Here is a 26,212-nt window from a genome sequence, read left to right as displayed (position 1 = left end):
TTCAAACTTGTCCATACAGCCCAGTGCATCTTTATTCAGGATCGTAAACCTGTAGTCCTCCACATATTTTCAGTGAGAACACTTGGAAACCAAAGCCAATGTTGTCAACAGTAAGGAATAGCATTCAGCAGCAGTTTTCAAGGGTCTTATGCAAATCTCTCTGTTACAACCTGCTCCCTGGTCCTTTTTTTACAGTTAAGCTTTACAGTTTTAATTTTGTTAAAGGAAGCTGAATCTGAAAAGAAATATCAATTGCATATTGCATATCAGCCTTTTCAGCACTTAAGATAATCAGAGGAGGCCCTCCACTTAGTCCCATTGTCAACAAAAGCATGGTTGATGGGGACATGAAAAAGGGTCTTCTCCAGGTTGGGCCCCTCCCTTTTATCCTTCTGATGACAGGTGAAGATCCATCTTTTCAGGCAGACTTTTAACAATCATGACTGAGTCCCTGAATGTAGTCCTGTCTTAGATTCTACACAGTTCTAACTCCTGTCCTCTGAAGATGCCGGCCACAGAGACTGGCAAAACATTTGGAAGAAAAACCTCCAGAACACAACCAAACAGCCCAGAAAACCTACAACAACCTTCAGATTCTGGCCATGAAAGTCTTCAAGAATACACTGTTTTTAATGTTTTACATGTTTTTAATCATTCAAAGGTATTTTAATCAGTTTTATAATTTAATTGTTATTTAATGTATAACCTATGTTTTCTATGATTCTGTTGCTGTTTTTAATACTGTGATCTACCTTGATTCCCCTTCTTGGGAGGAAGGTGACCAACAGGTGTAGCAGAGTTGCAGAACCAACAGCAATATTGTGCCACTGAGTTTTGGTGGCAATTTTTTCACCATTAAAAATTCAGTCGGGCTTTGGCAAGGCATAAAAATGGCTTGAGGAGATGCATGTTGCCCTTCCCTGTTTTAACTGGAGGTTCAAGGCAGGGAGACTTTGACCTAATGGCCTGCAAAATATCTGCCCTGGCACCTAGTTAAAGGCTTTTCTGTTCCAGCTAGTACAAACCTTCTCTACTCCAGACCTGAGCTATTATCAGCAACCTTCTATTCTGCAAGCTGACGCAGGAGGGTACTTCAGAACCACTGGAGGGACAGTTAAACCTGCAGGCTCCTTATAGAACAAAAACTGCACCAGGCAGCAGTGAACATTTTTTCTTCTCACCAGATAAAGGGGGGTAATAAACCACTGCTGCTACAAATTTTATGGGCACTGTTTTAATCTGTGGCACGGTAACCATCTATCACTAAGAAAAACACAAAATAAATGAAAGGTACATGGCTATTGAACAAGCATGATTTTCCTGGATCATTGGCTCCAGATAGATTTTCTTCTTCCTCTGCTACAACAGAATTTTACGGAAAATGCTCTGTTGTACAAAAGAAGCTTTCTGTAAAGTTTCAACATTCTGGTAAACTTGAAAAATTTGCATGTGCTTAATGCTTGGATTTGCACCTTCAAATTCTATTTTCACACATCTCTTTTTCCACCCCAAATACACCCCCTACTGAATTAACTGCATTTACTAGTCATAAGCATGGATTGGCTGCTTCCTCAGTCTCTGCCAGTGTGCCTTTGCATCAATACAAATTCTCTTTCTCTCTGTGGCATTGCCAGCTGCTGACTTCTCCACCATGAGCAAGTTAATACCACATTATTAAAAGAAAAAGAAAAAGAAAACAAGGCTGGAAGAGGGGAAACAACGAACTGTCAGTGTACTCAAACCAAGCATGAATGACATTTGAAGATTCCTTGGCCATGCACCTGTGACTGGCAGACAACACAAGAAAAACACCAGATGTGCTGGCCCAATCTGTTGAAGGCAAGGGGCATTCTTTATTTTCCCTAGTGCATAGTAACTGGTATCTGTCTCAATATCAAACAAAATAATTATATTACATGATTAAATCTATGGTCCACTCACTTTTGTATGCATTTTCAGAGATCAGACTGAAATGCACACGGATCTCTTCCTCACAGTCTAGGAAACAAACACTCCTAGTTGATGCTGCTTCAATGAGCCGAATTAGAGGAAGAACCAGCAAAACACACCTCTGTGGTCAAATAACACACAGAGCCTTCTGACCATTCTTTAAATAATAGCAATAGGGAAAACACCGACCATCATGAATACGACGGGCTAATAATGATCAACTCTGGTCTCGTTTGATGGCAATGGGTCTATTCCACCTATGCCTAATTTTTAGTTTGACCCATGGAAGGTTTCTCACTGAACATAAAGAAACTAACACTGAAGAAGGGACAAAAGCAAAACTACTTTCTGATAAGCTATGGACATCCTACTATGGTTGTACACAGTAGTTTTCATAATGTAGAGTTTTGTTAACAGAACAAGTCATGCCAAATGTCACAGTATGTATGAGATGAATACCAAAAATCTTTCTGCACAGCAGCTTTTTTCTCTGTGGAGGTAATCACCTTCAGTACATTTTGTGATGGTACCCAGTTTCAGGGAGTCCCTCTCTAGCCATTCAGCCACACTAGTCTTGTTTATCCTAGGGCAGGTGAACCCAGAACAGTCAAATGTGATGATGACTAGGAAACCCGCCTGACCTCAATGACTCCTAACATTCCAGTCTACCTAGACTTGGCAATGCTCCAGGGGAATAAAAAAAATCCACAAGGCTAGGTCCTCAGAATCACTACAGCCATCTTGCAAAGTAGAGATGTCATCACAGCCACATAAATATCAAAACTTCTGAGCTAAAATCCCAGACAGCTGAAATCATCTTCCATTTAGTGCAGTATCAGGAAACAAGCGGACTTGGCACTGAAGGCCACTTTTACAAGAGATAAGCTACTCCCTTCTTGTTACTGAAAAGACACTGAATGCCCCTAGTCCGAGCCAGCCTTTCCCAGGCACTTACAAAGAAACCTGAACTTTCCAGATAGATTCCATATTCCCTCAATTTCCCACTTTCTTAAAAAAAATTATTGCACAAATCACCACAAAACACACAATGAGTCATCACATATTATTCGGAGTTTCCTGATGGCAGCAATATTGTTCATATCTGACTAGGTCCAGAATCAGTACTGAGCGATTTCACCTGAAATCTCCACTGATTTAAGATCAGGTTAACAGCTATCACAAATTTATTAACTTGAAGCTATTGCAGATTTTTTTTGTTTGTGCAATTGCCCAGAGTAGTGGATTCTCGCTAAGTGGGGTGGTATAAAAATGTAATTAATTACTTAACTAACATGTTCTTTGATCAGGAATAATGTTGTGCACTGTTAGAAACTATGCTTGTTTGAACAAAACCCTACTTGTATTTACTCACATCTTGCCTTACCTTTTCAGGCTAACATCCAAACAGGAAGGATGGAGTATATGGGAACCATAAAGATGCCCAACTTTGTCTTGATTCTGTACAGTGGTATCTCGACTTGAGAACGTCCCTACATAAGAACGATTCAAATTAAGAATGGCTCCATTCGCAAAAAGTTGCTTCGACTTGAGAACGGAACCTCGACTTAAGAACCAAAAAAATAAAAATAAAAATAAAAATAAAAATTCCTGCCCTTTTTTGACCTAAGTTCGCCTTAGGTCAAAAGAAAAAATAAAAATTCACCACCACCCCCAGTGGTAGATACAGATTAACTGACTTTGCATTAGTTCCTATAGCAGTGATGGTGAACCTTTTTGAGCCCGAGTGCCCAAACTGCAACACAAAATCAACGTATTTATTTCAAAGTGCCAATACTGCAATTAAAACCTGAATGCTGAGGTTTTAGGTTTTTTTTTAAAAAATCTGTGCCTACACTGCAAGGGTTAAATGCTTCTCTCTCTCTCTCTCTCTCTCTCTCTCTCTCTCTCTCTCTCTCCCCCCCCCCCATGGGCAGTATTAACAAATAAATACTGGTGGAGCAAAACTGCCTTCCAGTGGGAGGGAGTTCCAAAGGCTGGGAGAGTCTTTGAAACAAAGCTGCATCTTTAATAGTGCAGGGATGGCGTTAAAATACTCATATGTGTTTCAAACACTTAGGTTGTTTTCTTAACAGACTCCTTATAATATCTTTTTCATGGCAAGGGCAAGAAAAAAATGTCCAAAAAGAGGCAAAAAAGCATCAAAGGCTTCCTTGTGTGACTGTGCCCATCCTTATAAATTTATTACTTTCATTTTTCCCCCTAAGCTCAGGGCTTAGGAAAGTTCCTTTTGGTGCAAATGCTGGAAGATAACTTTTTGGAGCACCAGCCTAGAATCCTGTCAGAAGGCCAACATGGGGAGATTTAACAAGAGGTATTGGTCACAGGGGATACATTAAAAAATCACAAATTAAAAAAAATCATGCAAAATGCTAGCTTTTGTGGATGAATCACATGAGGGACTGTTGACATCATCTTCAGGACTCAGCCAATCCCGAGGGTGTTGCTGCTGCCTTGGGAACCCAACCCCACTCTCCTGGGTCTTTGTGACCTCACAGGGCCCCACCTCTCTGCTGGCAGATAAAAGGGGCTTGCTGGGCAGGGCAGGAGACCAGAAGGGGGACCAGTGGCCAGAGGGCAGTCTAGCAGAGAGAGCGGTAGCGGCTGCAGGGGACCCAGGCCTTCTGCCCAAGGCAAGTTCTCCTGCGAAAGAAGAGGAGTTTTCTAAGTGGTCTTGGGAGTTAACAGCTCGAGGCTGGCAGAGATCCTTGGCTTGAAGCTAGCTGATATCGGTGATGGACCGGGGGGAAGTCAGTGGACGTTGGCAGACATAAGCTGGTGGAATCTTCCTGCGGAAGCTGGCTGAGGCTGCAAGGTGGATGTCAGCAGATCTTGGCAGATGAAGCCAGGGAACGTTAGCCTCCTGAAACCAGCTGGCGGAAGCTTGGTGGATATCTGTGGATGGAAACCCAGGCATGTGTGTAAGTGACTGGTGGAGTGAAAGTGTGTGTGTCGGGGGTGGCTGGTGAGTGTGTGTGTGTGTGTGTGTGTGTGAATGGGCTGGCTGGCGTTCTGTGGGGATGTCTCGGGCGGAAGCCAGTGGATGTTGGCAGGTGGAACTTCGGGATGAAGTTGCCAGAACATTGGTCGGTGGATACGTCTGGGTTGAAGCTGGTTGACGGCAGTGGATGAGCTCGCCCCTTAGTTGTTTTTTTTTCTCTCTCTCTCATAGGGCCCGAAGTGTCCTCTTCCCCAGGGGGATGCGAGGGACCAGAAGGCAGGCGTCCTGCTGGAGATGAACCAGGGCATTGTCTCCGCTGAGGATACCTGTTTAGCTTCTTTTCCAAAACCAATAAAAGAATTTTCCAGAATGGTTTTGAAGTGTTGTCTTGTTTGTCAGGGGCTGTCACGGGATTATCTTCCCCATTCCCTCATTATATCTGGGGCCCAATGCCTGGGGTGGGTCTTTGTGAAGTCATGATTTAGGGCCTTGTGATGTCACAGGAATTGGGAACATAATATTTCTCCATGCATGTGTGAGGGAGTGAGCTAGGCATTGTCGGTTCTCTGTCTTTTTGCAAGACAGAATCAACTTATTTATTCAAAGTGACAATACTGCAATTAAACCCCGAATGCTGAAGTTTTAGTTTAGAAAAAACAACTGCTCCTGTACTGCAAGGGTTAAATGCTTGTTTCCCCCCTCCCCTCTCTATGGGCGGTATTAACAAATACTTACTGGTCCTCCAATCCCCCAATGGGCTACACCACTAATGGTTGCCATTGCACCCCTCCACTAGACCACTGCACCAGCAGAGGAGAGTGCCTAAATCTGGGATCGGAGGATGGGTAAGTACTTCTCTATGGTTACTTATGGCTCATGTGCCCACAGAGAGGGCTCTGTGTGCCAGTTGTGGCATGTGTGCCATAGGTTCGCCATCGCTGTCCTATAGGAACTAATGCTTCAACTTAAGAACAGTGCCTCAACTTAAGAACGAAAAACAGCAGATACAGATTAAATGGTTTTCAATGTATTCCTATCAGAAATGGTGCTTCGACTTTGTGAAGGTGTAGAAAGAGAGAGTGTGCCGTCCACAGAGAAGACAGAGGAAAAAGAGGATGGAAAGAAAGAACAGCTGGATAGCAGTGAAAGTAATAAAGAAGAGAAGAAAGGGTTAACAGGGAGAGAAGGGGAGGTAAAGGTGGAAGTGTGCTTGGCTGAAGGGGAGTGGGAGGAGTCAGAAGTGACAGTTGGAGGCAAGGAGAAGGAGAAGGAGGGAGTAGTGTGGTTTAGCGCGGTGGTGGAGGAATATGAGAGGAAGAAGAAATATGAGAAAAGACAGGCATTTGAGAAAGTTCGTACCCAAGGTTTATTGAGAGACTTCCCAAACCTGTGAGTGGGCGGACTTTTGCCGGATCCCTCACCTCACCAATACTCACCTGTGCCTACACCAACTCAAGAGTGGAAAGTGACCATGGCCCCGTGGAAAGAAGAAGAGCGGCGAGAACAAGGTGGGAGGAGGGAAGAGTTCGAGGAGGGCCCAGATGAGAGGGGGTGGATTCGGCACAAATGTTGTGGGACAATCTGTGCCAAGAGGAGTCCCCCACCCCCTCACTGGGGCTACAAGAAACCCTATGGGGCCCATCGCCGTTAACCCCTTGGGACTATGTTCAATGTTTGGAGCATGTTGATGAGGCTTTGTTGCCAAGTTGTAAACCGTTGGAACCGTTAAAGGAAGTGCTGGAGAGTGGAAGAAGCAATAAAAGTTCTGTTGTTAAAGTTATAAAGACTCAACCTTTATTATTTCCTGCTGACATGGAGGGGCCGCCTGAAGGGAAAGGCGAACCTTTTGACAGTGGCGCCCAACGTGGGGCGGCCCCTATGGCAGGAAACGAAGAGATAAAAGAGTTGCGACAAACGATTCAACGCCAAGCGAAATTGATCGAAAATTTAGCGGAACAACAAACGTTATTAACACGTCAGTTGGTACAATTAAATGTAGGAGAAGATAAGGCCGAAAGTGAACAGAAAGATGTGAAGAACCCATGGGTAGCCGGTCCCACACCAATACGGATGCAGAAGATGAGTGCCTCAGATGACCCAGAAGCTTATCTGCATACCTTTGAAAGAGTAGCCACCGCAGCTGGGTGGCCGAAAGAGCAATGGACATTAATTTTAATACCCTGCGTAACCGGAGTATTACAAGAAGTAGTGGATACGTTATCTACACAAGAAGCAACTCAGTATGAAACAGTCAAAGGCGCCATTTTACAAACTTTAAATTTGACAGATGAAGCCTATCGCAAAAAGTTCCGAGAGCTCAAGTTCAAAACAGGGATGCATCCGCGCCCTGTAAGCCAGCGTATGAAAGCTAATGTTATTAGATGGCTAAAACCGGAAGAAAAAACGAAAGACGAAATAATAGAAATGTTTGTTATGGAACATTTAATATCCACGCTATCGGTGAACATGCGCAGTTGGGTGCAAAGAAACAGACCAAAGCGGTTAGAGGAAGCAGTCTGCCTGATTGAGAATTATTGCGCGGCAGAGGAGGGAGCGAAAGAATACGCCAGAACTACTTTTGAGAAGACACGCCCGCAAGACAAGATGGCAACCGGGAGCAGCCACGCGCCACGCGGTCCGTCCTCTTTTTCGGTTATCGGCAGGGGAAGACTTCAGCATTTCGAACCGATGCGCCCTAAACCAACGCGCCCTATCACATACGACCAACGGCTGTTCGAACCGGGCACCGGGCTGAAGGAAGGAAAGGACGGCAAGCCCGTATGTTTCGATTGCAGCCGCGTCGGCCACGTGAAGAGGCAATGCCCCGGACTGGACTGTTCTTGGGTAGGACAGAACGACGAACGAATTAAGATATTGGGATCAGAACAAGAGGGTTGGGAAGTGATGGCTACTGTAAACGGACACGAAAAGAGGGCATTGATTGATACGGGGTGTAGCAAGACGTTGGTTTGGCAGCTAGAGGGAGTGGTAATACCGGATGATTTGACTGTAAGGTGTATACATGGAGATTCGAAAAAATACGCGACTACTTGGGTAGATGTACAAATTGGTAAAGATTGTAGAAGAATGAAAGTGGGAATTGTGCCAGGGCTTTCGAGGGAGATGCTGTTGGGACGCGATTGGGAGGGGGCGAGTGAATTGCTTAAGAGTAAAGAAGGGCTAGCCGGAGATTGCGACATTAATGAAATTGAAACTGACTTTTTAAAAGGAGCCTCACGAGATCAAATGAGGCTATGGCAACAAGACGACCCGACATTGCAAAAAATATTAGATGAAGCTCAACCTACAGGATCTATCATGCCTGGGAATACGGGGTTTGAGATAGATGAAGGCTTATTATATCGAGTAAACCAAGAAGGGGAGAAACAGTTAGTGGTGCCCATAAAATGGAGAAAAGATATATTAAGGATTGCCCATGATATACCCACTGCTGGTCATTTAGCTGTAGATAAAATGAGTGCTCGCATAACTCAAAGATTCTGGTGGCCAGCGTGCAATAATGATATACAACAATTTTGTAAAACATGTAAAGAATGTCAAATGACTCAAACAAAACCCAGACCAGGTGCTCCGTTAATGCCAATGCCTCTGATAGACCGCCCATTCGACAGAATAGGAGTTGACATTGTAGGACCCCTAACGAAATCAGCGGGCGGACACACCCATATCTTGGTATTAACTGATTATGCAACGAGGTATCCGGAGGCAATACCACTGAGATCCACGAGTGCTAAAATAATAGCAAGAGAATTGATGCAGGTTTTCACTAGGTTAGGGTTTCCCAAAGAAATATTAACAGATCAGGGAAGCAATTTTATGAGTTTAACGTTGAAAGAAATGTGGAAACTTTTAGATGTAGAACCAATACATGCCTCAGTTTACCATCCTCAAACAAATGGATTAGTGGAACGGTTTAACAAAACGTTGAAAGGCATGTTACGTAAATTGGTGATAGATAAACCCCGAAAGTGGCACCTACTGGTGGCACCGCTTATGTTCGCAATCAGAGAAGTGCCACAAGCCTCCACGGGATTTTCCCCATTTGAAATGATGTATGGTTGGAACCCTCGAGGAATTCTAGATCTAATTAAGGAAAAATGGGAAAGCGGAACAGATAATTCCCAGATGACGGTACAGCATGTATTAGAAATGAGAGCCCATTTAAAGAAAGTAGCAGAAATGGCTAAAGGTCATTTAGAACAAGCTCAGGCCGGGCAAAAGAAAAGATATGATGCAAAATTATCTCCAAGGTCGTTTGTAGCAGGTCAGAAGGTCTTATTATTATTGCCTGCTGACAATGCTAAATTGTTTGCACGGTGGCAAGGACCTTATGAAGTCATCAGACAGGTAGGTAAGGTAGATTATGAGATAAAAACACCTGACAAGAAGAAGAAGACAGGTATTTACCATGTCAATCTATTGAAGGAATGGCATGAAAGAGAAGCTTTGTGGGGTGAAAGTATGGAAGATGACTTAGGGCCAGAATCATCCCTATATCAAGGGGAACGAGTGGAGATTCCTTTGGGAGAAAGTTTAGACGGGACACAGAAAGCACAAATAAAAGAGATAGAGAAAGAATTCCAAGATGTCTTTTCCACCAAACCGGGCCATACCCAAATGGCAGAACATTGTATTAATACCAAAGAAGGAATGGTGGTACGTAGTGGAAGTCGAAATTGGCCCTTCCACTTAAAAGATGTTATCAACAAAGAAGTAGATGAAATGTTAAAATTAGGAATAATCGAACCCTCGAATAGTCCATGGAGAAGTTACCCAGTAGTAGTCCCAAAACCCGATGGGAAAGTAAGATTATGTATTGATTTTAGGAAACTCAATGAGGTATCAAAATTTGATGCGTACCCAATGCCACGCATTGAAGATTTATTAGAAAAGCTAGGGGGCGCTAAATACCTCAGTTCGCTAGATCTTACAAAGGGTTACTGGCAAATTCCCGTGAGGGCTGAAGATAAAGAAAAGACAGCATTTGTCACCCCAAAGGGGTTATACCAATTTATGAAAATGCCATTTGGGTTACATGGGGCAGGAGCCACATTCCAACGCTTAATGGATAGAGTTCTGGAACCTGTTAGCACCTTTGTGGGAGCCTATATTGATGATATACTTATTTTTAGTAAGAGCTGGGAAGAACACATAATTCATATTAAACGAGTACTAGAAGAACTCAAGAAGGCAGGATTAACTGTTAATCCCTCTAAGTGTAAGGTTGCCCAAGAGAAGGTGAAGTTCCTAGGTCATGTTGTAAGTAAAGGGGAGATACGCCCCTCAGAAGAAAAAATTGACAAGCTATCTGATTGGCATGTTCCCAGAACGAAGAAAGAAGTACAACAATTTTTGGGATTGGCCGGGTATTACCGACAATTCGTGCCTAACTTTTCTGGTATTGCAGCCCCACTAACTGACCTTACCAAGAAGAAAGTGAATAAGTATATTAAATGGGGTAAGTTAGAACAAGAGGCTTTCGATAGGTTAAAAATTATTTTGAATGAGTTGCCTAAGAGATACGCCCCTGATTTTTCTCTTCCTTTCATCCTACAAACAGATGCGTCAGATAGAGGTATTGGGGCGGTGTTGGCTCAAGAAAAATCTGGAATAGAATACCCAATTATGTATCTCAGCAAAAAGTTAAGCCCTCGGGAACAAAAATATGCAGCTATTGAAAAAGAAGCATTAGCAGTGAAATGGGCCATTTTGACATTAAAGTATTATTTATTGGGAGCGCCTTTTACATTAGTAACTGATCATGCACCCCTTCAGTGGCTAAATAGAATGAAAGATGCTAACCCACGATTAACACGATGGTACTTGAGTTTACAGCCATATGCATTTCAGGTGAAATATAAAAAGGGGGTCAACCATGCTAATGCTGATTATTTTTCACGACAGGGAGAAGGAAATATGCGCGGTGATGAAGAGCGGACGGCCCACTCCTCCGGGGGGGCGTGTGAAGGTGTAGAAAGAGAGAGTGTGCCGTCCGCAGAGAAGACAGAGGAAAAAGAGGATGGAAAGAAAGAACAGCTGGATAGCAGTGAAAGTAATAAAGAAGAGAAGAAAGGGTTAACAGGGAGAGAAGGGGAGGTAAAGGTGGAAGTGTGCTTGGCTGAAGGGGAGTGGGAGGAGTCAGAAGTGACAGTTGGGGGCAAGGAGAAGGAGAAGGAGGGAGTAGTGTGGTTTAGCGCAGTGGTGGAGGAATATGAGAGGAAGAAGAAATATGAGAAAAGACAGGCATTTGAGAAAGTTCGTACCCAAGGTTTATTGAGAGACTTCCCAAACCTGCGAGTGGGCGGACTTTTGCCGGATCCCTCACCTCACCAATACTCACCTGTGCCTACACCAACTCAAGAGTGGAAAGTGACCGTGGCCCCGTGGAAAGAAGAAGAGCGGCGAGAACAAGGTGGGAGGAGGGAAGAGTTCGAGGAGGGCCCAGATGAGAGGGGGTGGATTCGGCACAAATGTTGTGGGACAATCTGTGCCAAGAGGAGTCCCCCACCCCCTCACTGGGGCTACAAGAAACCCTATGGGGCCTATCGCCGTTAACCCCTTGGGACTATGTTCAATGTTTGGAGCATGTTGATGAGGCTTTGTTGCCAAGTTGTAAACCGTTGGAACCGTTAAAGGAAGTGCTGGAGAGTGGAAGAAGCAATAAAAGTTCTGTTGTTAAAGTTATAAAGACTCAACCTTTATTATTTCCTGCTACATGGAGGGGCCGCCTGAAGGGAAAGGCGAACCTTTTGACAGACTTAAGAACGTTTCGACTTAAGAATGCAGTCCCAATACGGATTAAGTTCTTAAGTCAAAGTACCACTGTATTGCCTTATGAAGTGTGTGTGTGATGTGCCACCAAGTTGCTCCCAATTTCTAGTGACCCTCACAGAGTTTTCAAAGCAAGTGAGGTACAGTGGTGCCTCGCTTAATGATTTTAATTGGTTCCAAAAAAATCATCACTATGGGAAAACATCGCTAAGAGAAACATGCTTTCCCATAGAGATGCATTGAAAACTGGACAATCCATTCCAATGGGAACGGATTGCCGTCCTTAAGCGAAAATCGCCCCAGAAACATCGCTAAGCAAAACACAGTTCCCCCACTGGAATGCATTGAAACCTTTCCAATGCATTTCAATGAGGGAGAAAAAAAATCACCAAAATTCAAAAAGAGTCAGAACGAAGCCAAATTTGGTTAACAAAGGGTTTATTAAGTGCACTAACTATTTCAAGCACTCTAAACCCTTTTTAAACAATTTAACACCTTTTAAAAATAGTGAAAACGGACCTATCAAAAACATCACTAAGCGAAACAGGGGACCTAAACTGTCATCGCTAAGCGAAGCAAGGTCCCGAACATCGCTATGCAAAATTCCCCCATTGGAAACATCGCTAAACAGAGCGCAAGATAGCTCCAAAAACCTCATCGCTAAGCGAATACATCGTTAAACAAGGCAATCGCTAAGCGAGGCGCCACTGTATTTAAGGATATTTTTTTCCAAGTGCCATCCTCCCCCCCCAAAAGGAGCAACTGTTCCAATTTTCATCATTTTTAGTCTGCTGTACTTCCAGCAGTGTTTTTCAAACTGCTTTGAAATGTGATAAAATTGTACACCTAATCATATACTCAAGGATCCTGAGTGTCACATTATTAGCTGATTATTTACATAACATGATTTTGTGGGTCATAGTGGTAGGATTTCTCTTAACTAAAGAGATTCTGTTGTGACTCCTTAATCCAAGGAGACTCCTCTGGAAGTCCCCCCCCCACTGCAGGCCCACAGTATATCAAGATAGAGGAACTCAAGGTACCCCAAAGGATATTACAGAGGTCCATACTGGTAGGCAGTTTTACAGAAGTTATATACATAGAAGGGGCATTTCTCAGGAACTGTTGCGGTGTAGAAGGGAAAATCCCTGCTCAGCCAACCTCAGCCAGTTCTCATCTCATACGCTGGGGAGAAAGCAGACCCTGATGGAATTAATAAGGAGAAAAGGGAGCTGCTGGAGGTCAATGGAGCAGCAGTGATGAGATCTAGGAAATTTCCTGCCTGGGCCATTCAGCAAAGAGAGTGGCTAGTGCTTTCTCTTAGATGCCTGCTCCCTTCTTTCACAGTAGGGGTAGGCAAGCTAACACCTTCTGAATGCTGTCGACGCCAGCTCCCACCAACCCAAGAAATATGGTTATGGCTGGGGATTATGGGAGTTGCAGTCCATTGTCTCAAACCTCTGTAGAGCCCCAGAGTACCTCCTGCTTTATAAGTTAATAGACATGGGATGTAACTGATAAATCCATCCCTAGAAAGCCTGTCACCCATAATTTTTATGGTGTTTATATATAGTTAATAACATTTAACTGTATCTCAGGATAAGCCCCATAAATTTGTACCTATCTGAAAATTTGTAACATCACATTTACCTGCTTAGTAAATGTGTGAAATATTAATATAATCTGGACAATGAAAGCAATGTTAATATTGTGTAACCATTCTGGTTGCTACTCCCTTCTCTTCAAAACTGTGGCATTTTTTTTCTTTCCCTGGTATTACCGTTCATCTGAATGCAATTTCAAAGTGCCATGAGATTTTTAAGCTCCTTAATATCCTAATTTAAAAAGATGTACAACTGAATTATGCAGTTAATGGGTCTCTTTCTCACTCACTATATCTTTTAAAAAGGACAGTTTGAAACATTTAGTCATTATCTAATGCAATATCATCCCCATATCTAGTGAGGGAATGTGGAATGGAAAGGCAACCACACAACTTTTTCCATTGTGCTGGCAGGTTGCGATTTCAGATGTCTGGTCTCATGCTGGCTGTGTGACCAGTCACGCAACCAGTCAGGTAACAAGGGAGGGGTGGCCTGCCAGAGGTGCCATGGCTGAACTGCCATGACATGCGATTTATTTCTTAATGAAATTATGCCCAAAGAAACAAAATTAAGCACCATGCTGGTGGTTTCAATTCCCAGTTGTCAATTCCCGTGGCCTCATGTGGGCTGGCCTTAAAACAGAGGATTATCTCTGTTCATTTCTGGACATGGAAGCATTCCCACCTCCACCAGCACCTGAAATAGAGATTTAATTCAGAGTTGAGAGTGTAAAGCAACTCTCACACTTCCTCCTCTGCCCACCACTCAAAACGGAGAAGCATTTGGCTGGTATTTCATGCATTTCTGCACAATGTCTTTCCAGGCAACTGTCCAAACTCTCCTAGCAACTATATGATGAGTTCCGACTGTCAAGTGTAAATTGGACACATGTCCAACTCCACGTCTCTCTAAAAAAGAAAGCACAAGAAACTTCAAGTAGTGTTACAAAACACTATCATTACTTGAGGAAAATGAACAGTCACTGACCTTTCCTCAGTCATATTCTATATCTGCTCTGGTTCTGTTGTGTGTTCTTGCACACACAGCCATAGCTCACAGTAATCAATGCCTTGGCTGCAAAGAGAAAAAATGCCATGTGGCGAAACACAATCTTGAAGCAGCCATCTGAATTTCTCTCAATGCACTCTTCAAATGGTCTGGCCAAATATTTGCCAATTTTATGCCTTTTAAAACAATCAGAGAAGTGGGGAATGCAACAAGAACATAGAAATAGGCCACATAAGCCAGCTCACATGCTTCTGTTACAGCTGGAATCCCATTTATGCTTGCCTGAAAGAAACTGCTGAGTCTGGGATCAAAATGCAGCCCTTTAATTGAGGTACAGGTTGAGCTCCTGGGAACGCACCTCATTTTCTGCTCAACTTAGCACAGCTTCCTGTGTTCCTTTAACATAGGTAGCTGAAAATGGGTGTGTAGGAAGAGCCCATTAATTAGAGCAATTGGAATGGCTATGCCTCCCCAGAGAATGCACACTTGGTCAAATCCCCAGGCTTGTTACCAGGTGACATTTGTAGGCTTTGTATGCAAGACCTCTGCACCATTCAGCAACCTGCATCTTACCAAACCAAACAAGTATGCATTCTTTCTGGAGGATTAAAAACATCTTCTAAGCTGTTGCCCTCCTATATGAATTGGATGTGAATAGCTGGTTATTGAAAAGAACCTGTCATCTATATTTTGCCCAACAAAATTTTAAAATGTCAGCATACCCGTGGCAATTTTGATAGTAACCGAGATGCTGGAGATTGTTAGGCAAAATCTAATATGGATTTGTGCTCATTGTTAACAAAGGATTAAGGCAAATTCTTTCAAGAACTTTAACAAAGCTTCTGATTAAGAACATCTAATGGTCCTGTTGCACAAATCAAAAGCACTTTCTGGTGCAAAGGAGGGATCCCAATTTTCTTTATTTTAAGCAACCTCTGAAAACAGCCCCCCAGCTGCTCCTCAGAATTGGGGAACAGTTTGCAGCAGCACATGATACAGTGTAGGAGACAGGGCAGAGATTATTATTTTATTTTATTTATTTATTTATTGGACTTATATACCGCCCCATAGCGCTACAAGCACTCTCTGGGCGGTTTACAATTTTTTTTTTTAATTATACAGGCTACACATTGCCCCCCCCCCAGTAAGCTGGGTACTCATTTTACCGACCTCGGAAAGTGTCTACTTTCTGCAATCCAAAGCTAATTGTCGTCATTGTTTAGTCGTTTAGTCATGTCCGACTCTTCGTGACCCCATGGACCAGAGCACGCCAGGCCCTCCTATCTTCCACTGCCTCCCGGAGTTTGGTCAAATTCATGTTGGTTGCTTCGCAGACACTGTCCACCGATCTCATCCTCAGTCATCCCCTTCTTCTCTTGCCATCACACTTTCCTAACATCAAGGTTTTTTCCAAGGAATCTTCTCTTCTCATGAGATAGCCAAAGTACTGGAGCCTCAGCTTCAGGATCTGTCCTTCCAGTGAGCACTCAGGGTTGATTTCCTTTAGAACTGATAGGTTTGTTCTCCTTGCAGTCCAGGGGACTCTCAAGAGCCTCCTCCAGCACCACAATTCAAAGGCATCAATTCTTCGGCGGTCAGCTTTCCTTATGGTCCAGCTCTCACTTCCGTACATCACTACAGGGAAAACCATAGCTTTGACTATTCGGACTTTTGTTGCCAAGGTGATGTCTCTGCTTTGTCATCGCTTTCCTCCCAAGAAGCAGGCGTCTTTTAATTTCATGGCTGCTGTCTCCATCTGCAGTGATCATGGAGCCCAGGAAGATAAAATCTATCACTGCCTCCATATCTTCCCCTTCTGTTTGCCAGAAGGTGGTGGGACCAGTGGCCATGATCTTAGTTTTTTTGCTGTTGAGTTTCAGACCATTTTTTGCACTCTCCTCTTTCACCCTCATTACAAGGTTCTTTAATTCCTCCTCAGGAAGCTAATTGTACTGGGTGCCAATTTTTCCCCTCCAGATATGTTGTCCTAAGGTGAGACTGAGGATAATTTGAATAAAATAGTATCAGTATCTTGGGAAAAAATACCATGTAACAAGTTATCTGAATCAATGATGTGTGTGTGTGCGTGTGTGTGTGTGTGTGTGTGTGTGTGTGTGTAAATGCCATCAAATATTAGATAACCCTTACAAAACAGATATTGGTGTATTCATGGCATAAAGTGGGGAAGAATTCCACAGAGTGGGAATCTATACATTAAAGTTCCCCTGTAAGTGCCTTCATACCCAGCCTCAGGCTTGGCAAACTCTGAAGTTCACTCAAAAGGCAGTGAGGGCTTAACAAGAAAGATAAAACATACTCAGAAACCCTGGTTAATGACTTCATAGTGAATACTAAGAAAAAAGCAGCTAATGCACTTCCTCATGCAATGGAGTACTTCCAGCATGTAACAGGCAGTTTCTCACAAGAGTCAAGTCCCCAATGTCCCTGGTCCAGGAAGAGTTGGAGCTGGTGCCCCAGCTGAAGATGTTAAAGGATACTTCAAGCTGCCCTGGCTAGTTGGATTTCCAGGGACAAAGAGGGATCTATGCATATCCCGGATTATGAATCTGGTGTTTCAGAGGGAAGGAAACCTATCCAGAACAGAAAACTGACCTTAACTCCAGAACTTGGAAACAACTCACTTACAGGAGCTCTTTGCCAGAATTCAGAGGCAGTTTGATGGCCCCCAATCCACCCCATCACTCAGTCTAGACACTGATCAAGGACTTGCACAGACATACCTGATCTGGCTGCTACCAGAGAAGCAGCTTTCATCGGCATATCAATGACACTCTGATCTAAATCCCCTAATCACCACTCTTGGTTGCTTCATAAAGATGTTAAATTACAATATGAACTGAACAGCTCCCCACAGATCATCAGGGCTCAATTGCCAAAGCACTGAGAAACACTTACCCAACTCAGCTCTCTGAAACTAGCTCTGGTGGCAGGACTGAAGCAAGAAACACCCAGGGATGGTCCAGAAGGAGATAATGGCTGATAGCATCAAAATTCATGAGGTGTTGAGTAAAATTAGCTGTGTGACATACCTACTGTTTTTCTTTCACCAGGATAACAAAATATGGTTCAGCTCCATACCAAGGTTCAAACCCATACGGATCTTTAAAGCTATCTCATTATCAAGAAATTTCCCTTTTTCTAAGATTATTTTTGATTTTTCAAAAAAAAAAAAATACAGTAAATCGCTAGGTTCAGTGATGATGTCTTTGTCCAAAAGCTCCTAGGTTTTTTCATTCTTCAGTTGTCATTGGCCTGAACTTTGAGCAGTGGATGGTTCCCAACCTTGGTTTCCCAGATTTCTTGGACTAAAATTCCTGGAAGCTTTCATTACTAGCTAGCCAATTGGCAGAGTGGTTAAAACTGCTGTACTGCAGCCAAAACTGTGCTTACGACCTGGAGTTCAATCCCAGGTAGCCAGCTCATGGTTGACTCAGCCTTCTGTCCTTCCGAGGTCTGTATAATGAGTGAGTACCCAGTTCGTTGGGTGGGGGGCAATGTGTAGCCTCCATAATTAACTTGTAGACTGCCCAGAGAGTGCTTTAAGTGCTATGGAGTGGTATATAAGCATCAGACTTTGCTTTTTGCTGGCCAAGATTTCTAGGAGTTGTACCGCAAAAGCATCTAGGGACCCAAAGCTGGAAACACTGACCTAGAGAATAACATCAAACGTCAACCATTTGGGGATACTCTGTCTTCTCTACATGCCATCTTGGTTATAGCCAATTTTTATTCAGAGCAAACTGAGGAAGACATAAGTTAAAATGCCTCATCTTTTATTTTGCCATAATATTCAACATTCAACATATAGCTTACCATCATTATTGTTTTGCAAATTAATGCCTTTCCAAGCACTCTAAGGAGAAAGAAAAAAAAGTTATCCAATTTCAACATTTTCACAGTATGAGCACATTAAGACTTCAAAACTGCCTACTCGGTTCAGTACTGCAAGGGGTGCGGCTGGAGAATGAAAATGGAAGTTCTTGACAATATAGACTATAATCAAAGCCCTAAAATAAGATTTTGAATTGGTCAGGTGTTCCTCTCTTCTCCAAAAATACTCACTTGTAGAGCTTAAACAGGGATAATTTCATATTGTGTGGATTATACATTTGGTTCTAGCATAATTCTGTTATGGACTTGGCAGCAAAGTTAAAAGATCTAATGTAGTGACCACTTTCCGGGCTAAGAAAATTTGGATCCAGCCCATCTTAATCATGCATCCCTTAATCTGCACAGTAGGGCTGTTAGCAACCAGAAAGGCAGAAGAGCTGGTAGATCAAATCAAGGGAGAACATTGTTTTCCAAGATACTGTAATCTGCCCTACATTGAGAAGTTTAGCTGCAATGAAATCTGAGATGAGAAGGCACTCTCTGATGAAACACACTGCAATGCAGAATAAACTCTTTATAATCTGCTCCAAGAAGTAGGAAAACTCTTTCAGCCCCAGAAATGAATTTCAATTACAGACAAATTCTTGGAGGCTTGGTAGGTGGAGCCAAATGCAAAAGTTAGGGCCAAATTTATTGCCAGTAATAAGCCTTAAGAGGGCCATTTAATGGAACATAAAATAAGATACAATAAAATCTTATACAAATGCTTGGAAAGGACCCCCAAACACATACGTATGTGTCAAAGGAGGGGTCATGCTGTCTCAACCAAATCATTTGCCTGCTTTCTCAAGCAAAGCACATCATGAAAGGATATGGTTGAGACAAGAGGCAGTTCAGATTTGGGCTCAGGGCCTCGGGTTATCCACCCCTGCTCTTCTTGAAGAGTGGGGTTCCTCTGGCACTGCAGATGTTTTAGACGCCAGTTCCCGGAAGCCCCAGCCAGTTTGGCCATTGGGAATGGATTTTAGGCTGGCAATCTAAAACAATTGATGGGTCAAAAGTTCCATAACCTTGCTCTAATCAGTCACCCCTGAAACGAAATGAAGGAGAAATTCATAATACTAATTATCTTTCAAAACCTTGAGAGAGAGATAAGGCAAATGGATTTGACTTGGAGAAAACAGATAGCTTTTGCTTCAATGTGATGCTAGATACATTAGTGCAGTTGAGCAAAGTGAGAGGACCTTCATCCTGTAATTTTTTTTGGTGGGGCATCCTGAACTGCACCTGGTTCTCAAAAAGATGGGAATTAAGAGATCTTTACACAACTTCACCCAATGTGTTGAAAGAACTTCTTTGCTGGCCTATTTCTTTCCAATGCATTTCAAAAGACTGGTTTTTAATCTATAAAGCCCTAAGCAGTCTAGATCTGAAGGACTGCTTTCGACTACATGAGCCTACACAATTCTTCAGATTTTCCTCAGAAGTCCAGCTTTGGGCATCCACATCTTCAGAAATAAAACCAGAAGCCACCAGGAAGAAGACATGCTACTTTGAGGCACCTTGTTATCTGTCCAAAGGGCATCTACATTTTTGGCATTTGAGCAACAGGTAAGAACAGCTCCTCTCATCTAAACAACTGGTGGCATCCAATCTGTGTTTCTGTTGCACTACAGAATGGCCGTGTTCTGCTGCTGATTTTTTGAGAGATATAAGGGAGCAAGTCACCTTGAAAAATCTGCATTAAAAGGCAAGGTAGAAATATTTTACATAAATAAAAGGTGATGGTACTGTTGCTCCCCTGCATAAGCCTGCAGGTAAAATGAGCAAGCAAAGTGGGCTGTAGAAGCATATAAGCAATATGTGGAAAACTTGAAAAGTACTCACTATTATATTCCCTTAGGAGCTTAGACAAAAACTGACAATAAATGAAAAAAGAGACTCCACTGTTAACATGACTGCACTTACCATTCTGCAGTACCTTCAATAATAATAATAATAATAATAATAATAATAATAATAATAATAATAATAATAATAATAATAATGATGATGATGATGATGATGATGATGATGATGATGATGATGATGATGATGATGATGATAATAATAATAATAATAATAATAATAATAATAATAATAATAATAATAATAATAATAATAATAATAATAATAATAATAATAATAATAATAATAATAATAATAATAATAATAATAATAATAATGTCTTCATAGCAAATACCCATCTCCCTTTGTTTAGGTACAGGTGCTAGCAAGTGCCTATAGCACCCACCAAATATAAAACTGCTTGTTCCCTCTCAAAATTAGAAACGTCAGGTTCCCACAAAACTTAAGGCTGAGACTTTGTGATACAAGTTGCTCCTTCTAATTTCTGTGGCATTTGCTTCTAGCTGTGTGTGGTTAGAACCAGTTTGAACCCATGTGTGAGCAATGCAGAAAAGACATACAACCTTCATGAGAATGGGTGCTCAAGCAGAGAGAAAGCAAATTGTTTTACGCGTTATTACTATATCTTGTTCACAGTGCTGGCATTTGTAACACCTGAATAGGGCTTTTACAAATACATGCCTAATCGTCATGTAGGAACCATACCCTTCTTATAGGATAAAAGTGTGTAAAATCCATTATTATCAGAGACTTAAGTGGCATGCCTCTTAAACATAACTTGTGATGAGGCTAGCCATTTTCTCAAATCAGTATTTTTCTGTTATACAAGGATATCTGCAAGCAGCATCTGAAGGCCTTAGGAATGGACCTCAACAGATGGGAAACCTTGACATCTGAGCGTTCAGCCTGGAGGCAGGCGGTGCATCATGGCCTCTCCCATTTTGAAGAGACCCTTGTCCAGCAGGCAGAGGCAAAGAGGCAGTCCCCAAAGCAGCAAAATCGGGGACTTGGACAGGGGACATATTGTATTTGTCTTCAGTGTGGAAGGGATTGTCACTCTCGAATTGGCCTTCTCAGCCACACTAGACAGTGTTCCAAGACCTTCATACAGTTACCATAGTCTCTCGAGTCTGAAGGATGCCTAATCTAATTTTTCTGTTCTGCATATTCCCTGTGCCTAATGACTTGTCCGCTGAAGAAACCTCATCACAGAAGATACTTTTTGCAGGAGATTTAAGTCATGGGGTTGGGAAACAGTGGCCTTCCTGAAGCAGTTGAATTCCTAGTTTCAACATCCACAGCCCACACAGAGGACCCCATGATCCCAACACCTGATTTAGTGGTATAATCCCTTTCTAGGGAACTAGTTAAGCCTTTTCTGACTTTCATACTCCTCTCATACAAAGGAAATTTTACTCTGAAGCAGTGTTTTCCAACCTTGGGTAACCCAAGTGTTCTTGGACTACAATTCTCAGAAGCCTTCATCACCAGCTATGCTGGCTGGGGTTTCTGGGAGTTACAGTACAAGAACATCTAGGTTATCCAAGTTTGGGAACCCATCCTCTAAAGCTGTGCTGGAGAAGCTGCTGTCCTCCAGATACTATAGTACTCCAAATTTTTATCAGTCCAAGCCAGCCAAAATGGCAGGAACAGGAGCTCATCAACATTTGGAAAGTCAAAGAATCCCCTCTGAACACAAGAAACATTCGTCTGTATTGCATGGCATTACATGGAGAGAGTGCTATCTTTAAGAGAAACTTCTCATCAAGGAATTCTTCATAAATTTAGGGGAACTACTGAGAATCCATGGAGCACCATTTAAAAACCACAGTCTTAAACCACTGATGTTAGGTGTCATTGTTCAGAATTCTCCATTTCATCATCATCATCATCATCATCATCATCATCATCATCATCATCATCATCATCATCATCATCATCATCATCATCATCATTATTATTATTATTATTATTATTATTATTATTATTATTATTATTATTATTATTATTATTATTATTATTATTATTTAAAAAAACACTGTACAATAAAACTATCCATTGGCTGGAGGGGTCATTGAGGTAGGTACCTCACTGCAAAGCCAGAGGTTGGGCGTTTGATTCCCCACTGTGGTTCCCACAAGAACAACCACCTTGTATTGCCTCAGGCAAGCTGCACAGACTCTGAGCTCCCTCAGCTCGAAGTACTGCACTGGCTAGTAGAGAGCACAATAAAAATACACTGTGTGCCATATCCTTTCATTCTGCACTTCTTCTTCTTTTAATAAAACACTAAGCAAGAGCAGCAAGAGCTAAGCTTTGCAATGTAATTCTCAGAGCATCATCAATAAATGTTTCCTCTTTTGAACAGTTATACTTCAGTCTGTACCACAAGACTCCCTGGAAAACTAGAGCAGAAAATAACACTGATAGTTTGTGTCTATGTCCAGCAGAGAACAAAGACAAACAGATAGAAAGTGCTTTGGGAAAACAAAAAGTCAAAGATATTACGTAACTGATTTCTGTAACAGAGAATAGTTCAACCACCAGGGGAAAAAGTTTTCCTTTTATAAGAGTGAGTATGGTATTTATGAAATACAGTAGAATACACAAGGGAGGTGATTTTTACTTACATCACTAAAAATGTTTTTTTAAAAAGTTTAATGCAATGGGTTAATTATATTAGTGAAATCATTGCTAAGGTCTAGTCTAATGATATTCAGTTTGGACCTGATCAAATTTAGATGTGCTTCTGCCAAAAATGTGGAGGCTCAGTTATTTGCCCAATGACAAGCCTTCAGCGACTTTGCTTCTTTTTAATCATTCAAAACTTCATCTCACTGTAATCCTCACTGCTTGCAATTACTGACATCAGCTCTAGATTGAGCTACGATTTTTAGAATATCTTATTTAGAATAAGTTTTTGCCTTCCATATCAAGTGAGAGAACCCCAGTCCATTTCTCCATGAAGAGTGCCTGATACGATCACAACAAGATGTGTGAAAGATTTGGGAAGTTTTACTCTAACCCTTGGACATGGGAGGGAAACACCAACTAGCTCAGTAAACAGGGCCAGCACAACAGTTGGGCAAAATGGGGCAGCCACTTTGGGTGGTCAATTCTGAGTGTCACGAAAAAGCAGCCAACTATTAGTTATTTAAGTGGTAAATATAATGGGTTAAATCCAACCAAAATTGATGCATTTGTACATGCGTTTGTGCTAACAGTTTACACTCTTTTGATGAGTCTTACCTGTCATGGCTTTGTGGAATAAGTCTTCCACTGAAGATGAACCACAGCCCCTCTAACCGATGAAGTGCCAGATCTCACAGACCCTGGACCCTCAGAAATCCTGCACAACAAACCCTCAGATGACTACAACACTGTGCCCAACCTTAGATCTTGGGAGATAGCAGTCTGAACCCTCAATGAAGGAAGTTCTGGGGCTGAGTCATGGAAGATCTGACTTTCCCCCTCCTCAAGAAAACACTGCAGATTGAAGACATTGCCCATATAGAGGCTTCCCAACAAAGTGCTTGGCTATGGAGAAGGACTTCTTAGAAGACTAGGCTTCCTCGGGGGGTCTCCTTGAGAGAAAACTCTTCCTCCCAGGAAGACCAGTGGGCCAAATCTTGTAGCTAAGCTCTCCTATCAGTTGGCTAAATGCCGGAAGCTGCACTCAAGGTAGGGCTCCATCCAGCTATATGAACATCAACTTTTTCCAGCTCTTGCCTAAGACGTATCCTGGCCCTTGTGACTGTGTACACCTCTTTGGACTAATTTGATTCTACAGGTCAGACTCCTCCTGTTTTATTGCAGCAGCTACTGGCTGGGGTTGGCTTCTGGACTGCAGTTTCAGATCTCCCCTACCTGCCTTACTTGACTCTGTGGCAGCATCCTATATGATAGACCTCTGCTATTAGGTCAGGTGCCCCATTCAGCAACAATTATTTCCCTTGGGCTCAGCCTTCTAGGAGAAGGGCATCACTTTAGTGGGAACTCACAACTGGACTACGGACTAGATTTTCACTGAGGAAAAATCTAAGCAGAAATGTTTGCTAGGATTTTATGCTTCATGCATCAAATTAACTTACCTACCTCTGTGAGGAAACATTGCTTCAGGCAATAAAATGAGTCGGGATGGCCCCACATTAACATTCCTATAGGAAAGGCTCCAGTCAGTTATTGTTCATTATTACAACAGTCATGAAACAACCTGATACGTATTCAGGTTTGTCCTAAAGATCTGTACAGCATATAAATTGCAGTCTAGGGATTTCTGGTCTCTTAAGTCCCATTGCATTTTAGTGCAAAGAACATAATCTTCATTGCATGTGAATGGAGGTGTTAGAAGCAGCTCTGAGCTGGATAGAGCAAAAGAGCTCCACATGTTCTCATGGAAAGAAGCCCAGCTGGAAAGAAGCTAAACAGTAAAGAGTCAAAGGTTGGATGGAAGAGGAAGAAATATACACTTCTTCCAGAGATAGGGATTGTAATGTACAGTACATTGACCTGACAGTCAGAGTGATCCATTCAAGCCAGATCTGTTCACAAATAAGTATAGACTGGAAATAAGATCAGGGCACTGCAGAATGCAGAAATCATATTGTATTGGGAACCTACTGACTGGCACACATGCCAACATGGTAATAGCTTTGATCCACATTCCACAGCACAAAATCCACCTTCTATAGCCAGGCATGTGAATCTTTGCTTATTTCATCCTCTCAAGTAAAAATGGAAATTTTCAAAAATTTTAATTCTGCTGAGTGAGTTTATGAGGGATTTTGTGCACTGGTTTTTTTTTAAAATAATCCTTTTGGAAAAAAAATGCATGTAAAAGCCTTGGATTTCACACCAATGACAGTTTTAAAAAACATTCATGATAAGGGTCATTTTCTTTTCATTTCTTTTTTTTTCTGTTTGCAGAGATGAAAATGGTTTTTTTTTCCTTCATGAAGCTGATGACCAATTAAAATCCTGTTGTTTTTGCTGTCATGCAGAATTCTAAAATCATGGAGCTGTTGACAATTTTTGACACTGTGTCTCTGACGATAAAGAGACCCTTTGTCACTGAATATGAGAAAAATGTGTGACTCTTCAACTGTTCAAAATGAGATATAAAGCTTCTTGGATTTACCTCAGGCATGGTTGTAATCCAAGGAGAGAAGCAAAATGGCAGATCCACAGCGATGAACTGGTACCCACAAATAATCCACTACACATTACTTGGCTTAGAACAGAAAGTGCAGATCAGAATCTCTCACCTAAAGATGTAATGTACACTAACGATTTTTCTTATAAAGAACATAGCAACAATAATAAGAAAAAAACACCCCGAACCACACAACAACACTTTGCGGGATACTGTCATTGCTCTGCCACCTCCTCAACCCCAACATGTGGTCTAGTAAGATCATATCCAAAAGCTTTTGTTTTCTTATTCCTCTGCAGTGTACCAAGTTCTTATTGGACATCAGTATAAATAATACATCAGAAATACAACTGGAATAATAATGATAACTCATTATCTCAGCATACAGCCCATAATGCTTGCAGAAACAACGTATTCGCTCCCTGAGCCAAATAAATATGAATCACACATTTCCCAGTTAGATCATACACCCAACTACAAAGCAGAATAGCTAGGGGACTGGACACTAGATTTATGCTTCTCTCCAGAGGGCTTTTTAAAGCCCATGAATCTATTAAACAGTTTCTCCAAGAGTTAGGCGCAGTTCTTTTTCCAAAGTATGCTATGTGAGTACATTGAATGAGCTCAAAGCTTTCCATGTTCCCAAATGTTAGCTGCATTGAGACATTTCACATGAAAACCTAGGCAAGCTCTACTCAGATTTTTGCATAACTATCAAAATCACAGGCATCTTCATTTCCTTTGGTCAATGGTCGCTTTCTTTAGCTCTCAACACAACAAAGTTGCATCATTATAAAAGGAGAAAGACAGATTCTGCCTAAGCCAAACATGGCCTGAAAGGGAGAAAGGAAGAAAATAATATTAACATACACTAGTGAGACCATCAACAGGGATTGTGTGTATACTGTGTTTGTGGGATGTGGTGGTGCTGTGGGTTAAATCGCAGATGTCTTTGTGCTGCAGGGTCAGAAGACCAGCAGTCGTAAG

General features: G+C 42.1%; 2 protein-coding genes across 5 annotated transcripts in view; one reads left to right on the top strand and one right to left on the bottom strand.

Moving 5' to 3' along the window:
* The window catches only part of LINGO2 (leucine rich repeat and Ig domain containing 2), an 878,998-nt gene that overhangs the window by 837,242 nt on the left and 15,544 nt on the right, over positions 1-26,212 (bottom strand). The gene's annotated exons all lie outside the window — the stretch shown is intronic.
* Positions 8,037-26,212, top strand: part of LOC144586237 (uncharacterized) — a 35,779-nt gene continuing 17,603 nt past the window's right edge. The window contains exon 1 of the mRNA XM_078384086.1: positions 8,037-11,087. Within this exon, the coding sequence (XP_078240212.1) occupies positions 8,156-11,087 (2,932 nt within the window). The 5' untranslated portion in view covers positions 8,037-8,155. The remainder of the gene's footprint in view (positions 11,088-26,212) is intronic.

The sequence above is a fragment of the Pogona vitticeps genome, chromosome 2 (assembly GCF_051106095.1).
Source record: "Pogona vitticeps strain Pit_001003342236 chromosome 2, PviZW2.1, whole genome shotgun sequence".
NCBI lineage: Eukaryota > Metazoa > Chordata > Lepidosauria > Squamata > Agamidae > Pogona > Pogona vitticeps.
Note: the sequence above shows the minus strand (reverse complement) of the source record. Positions and strands in the feature narration are given on the sequence as shown.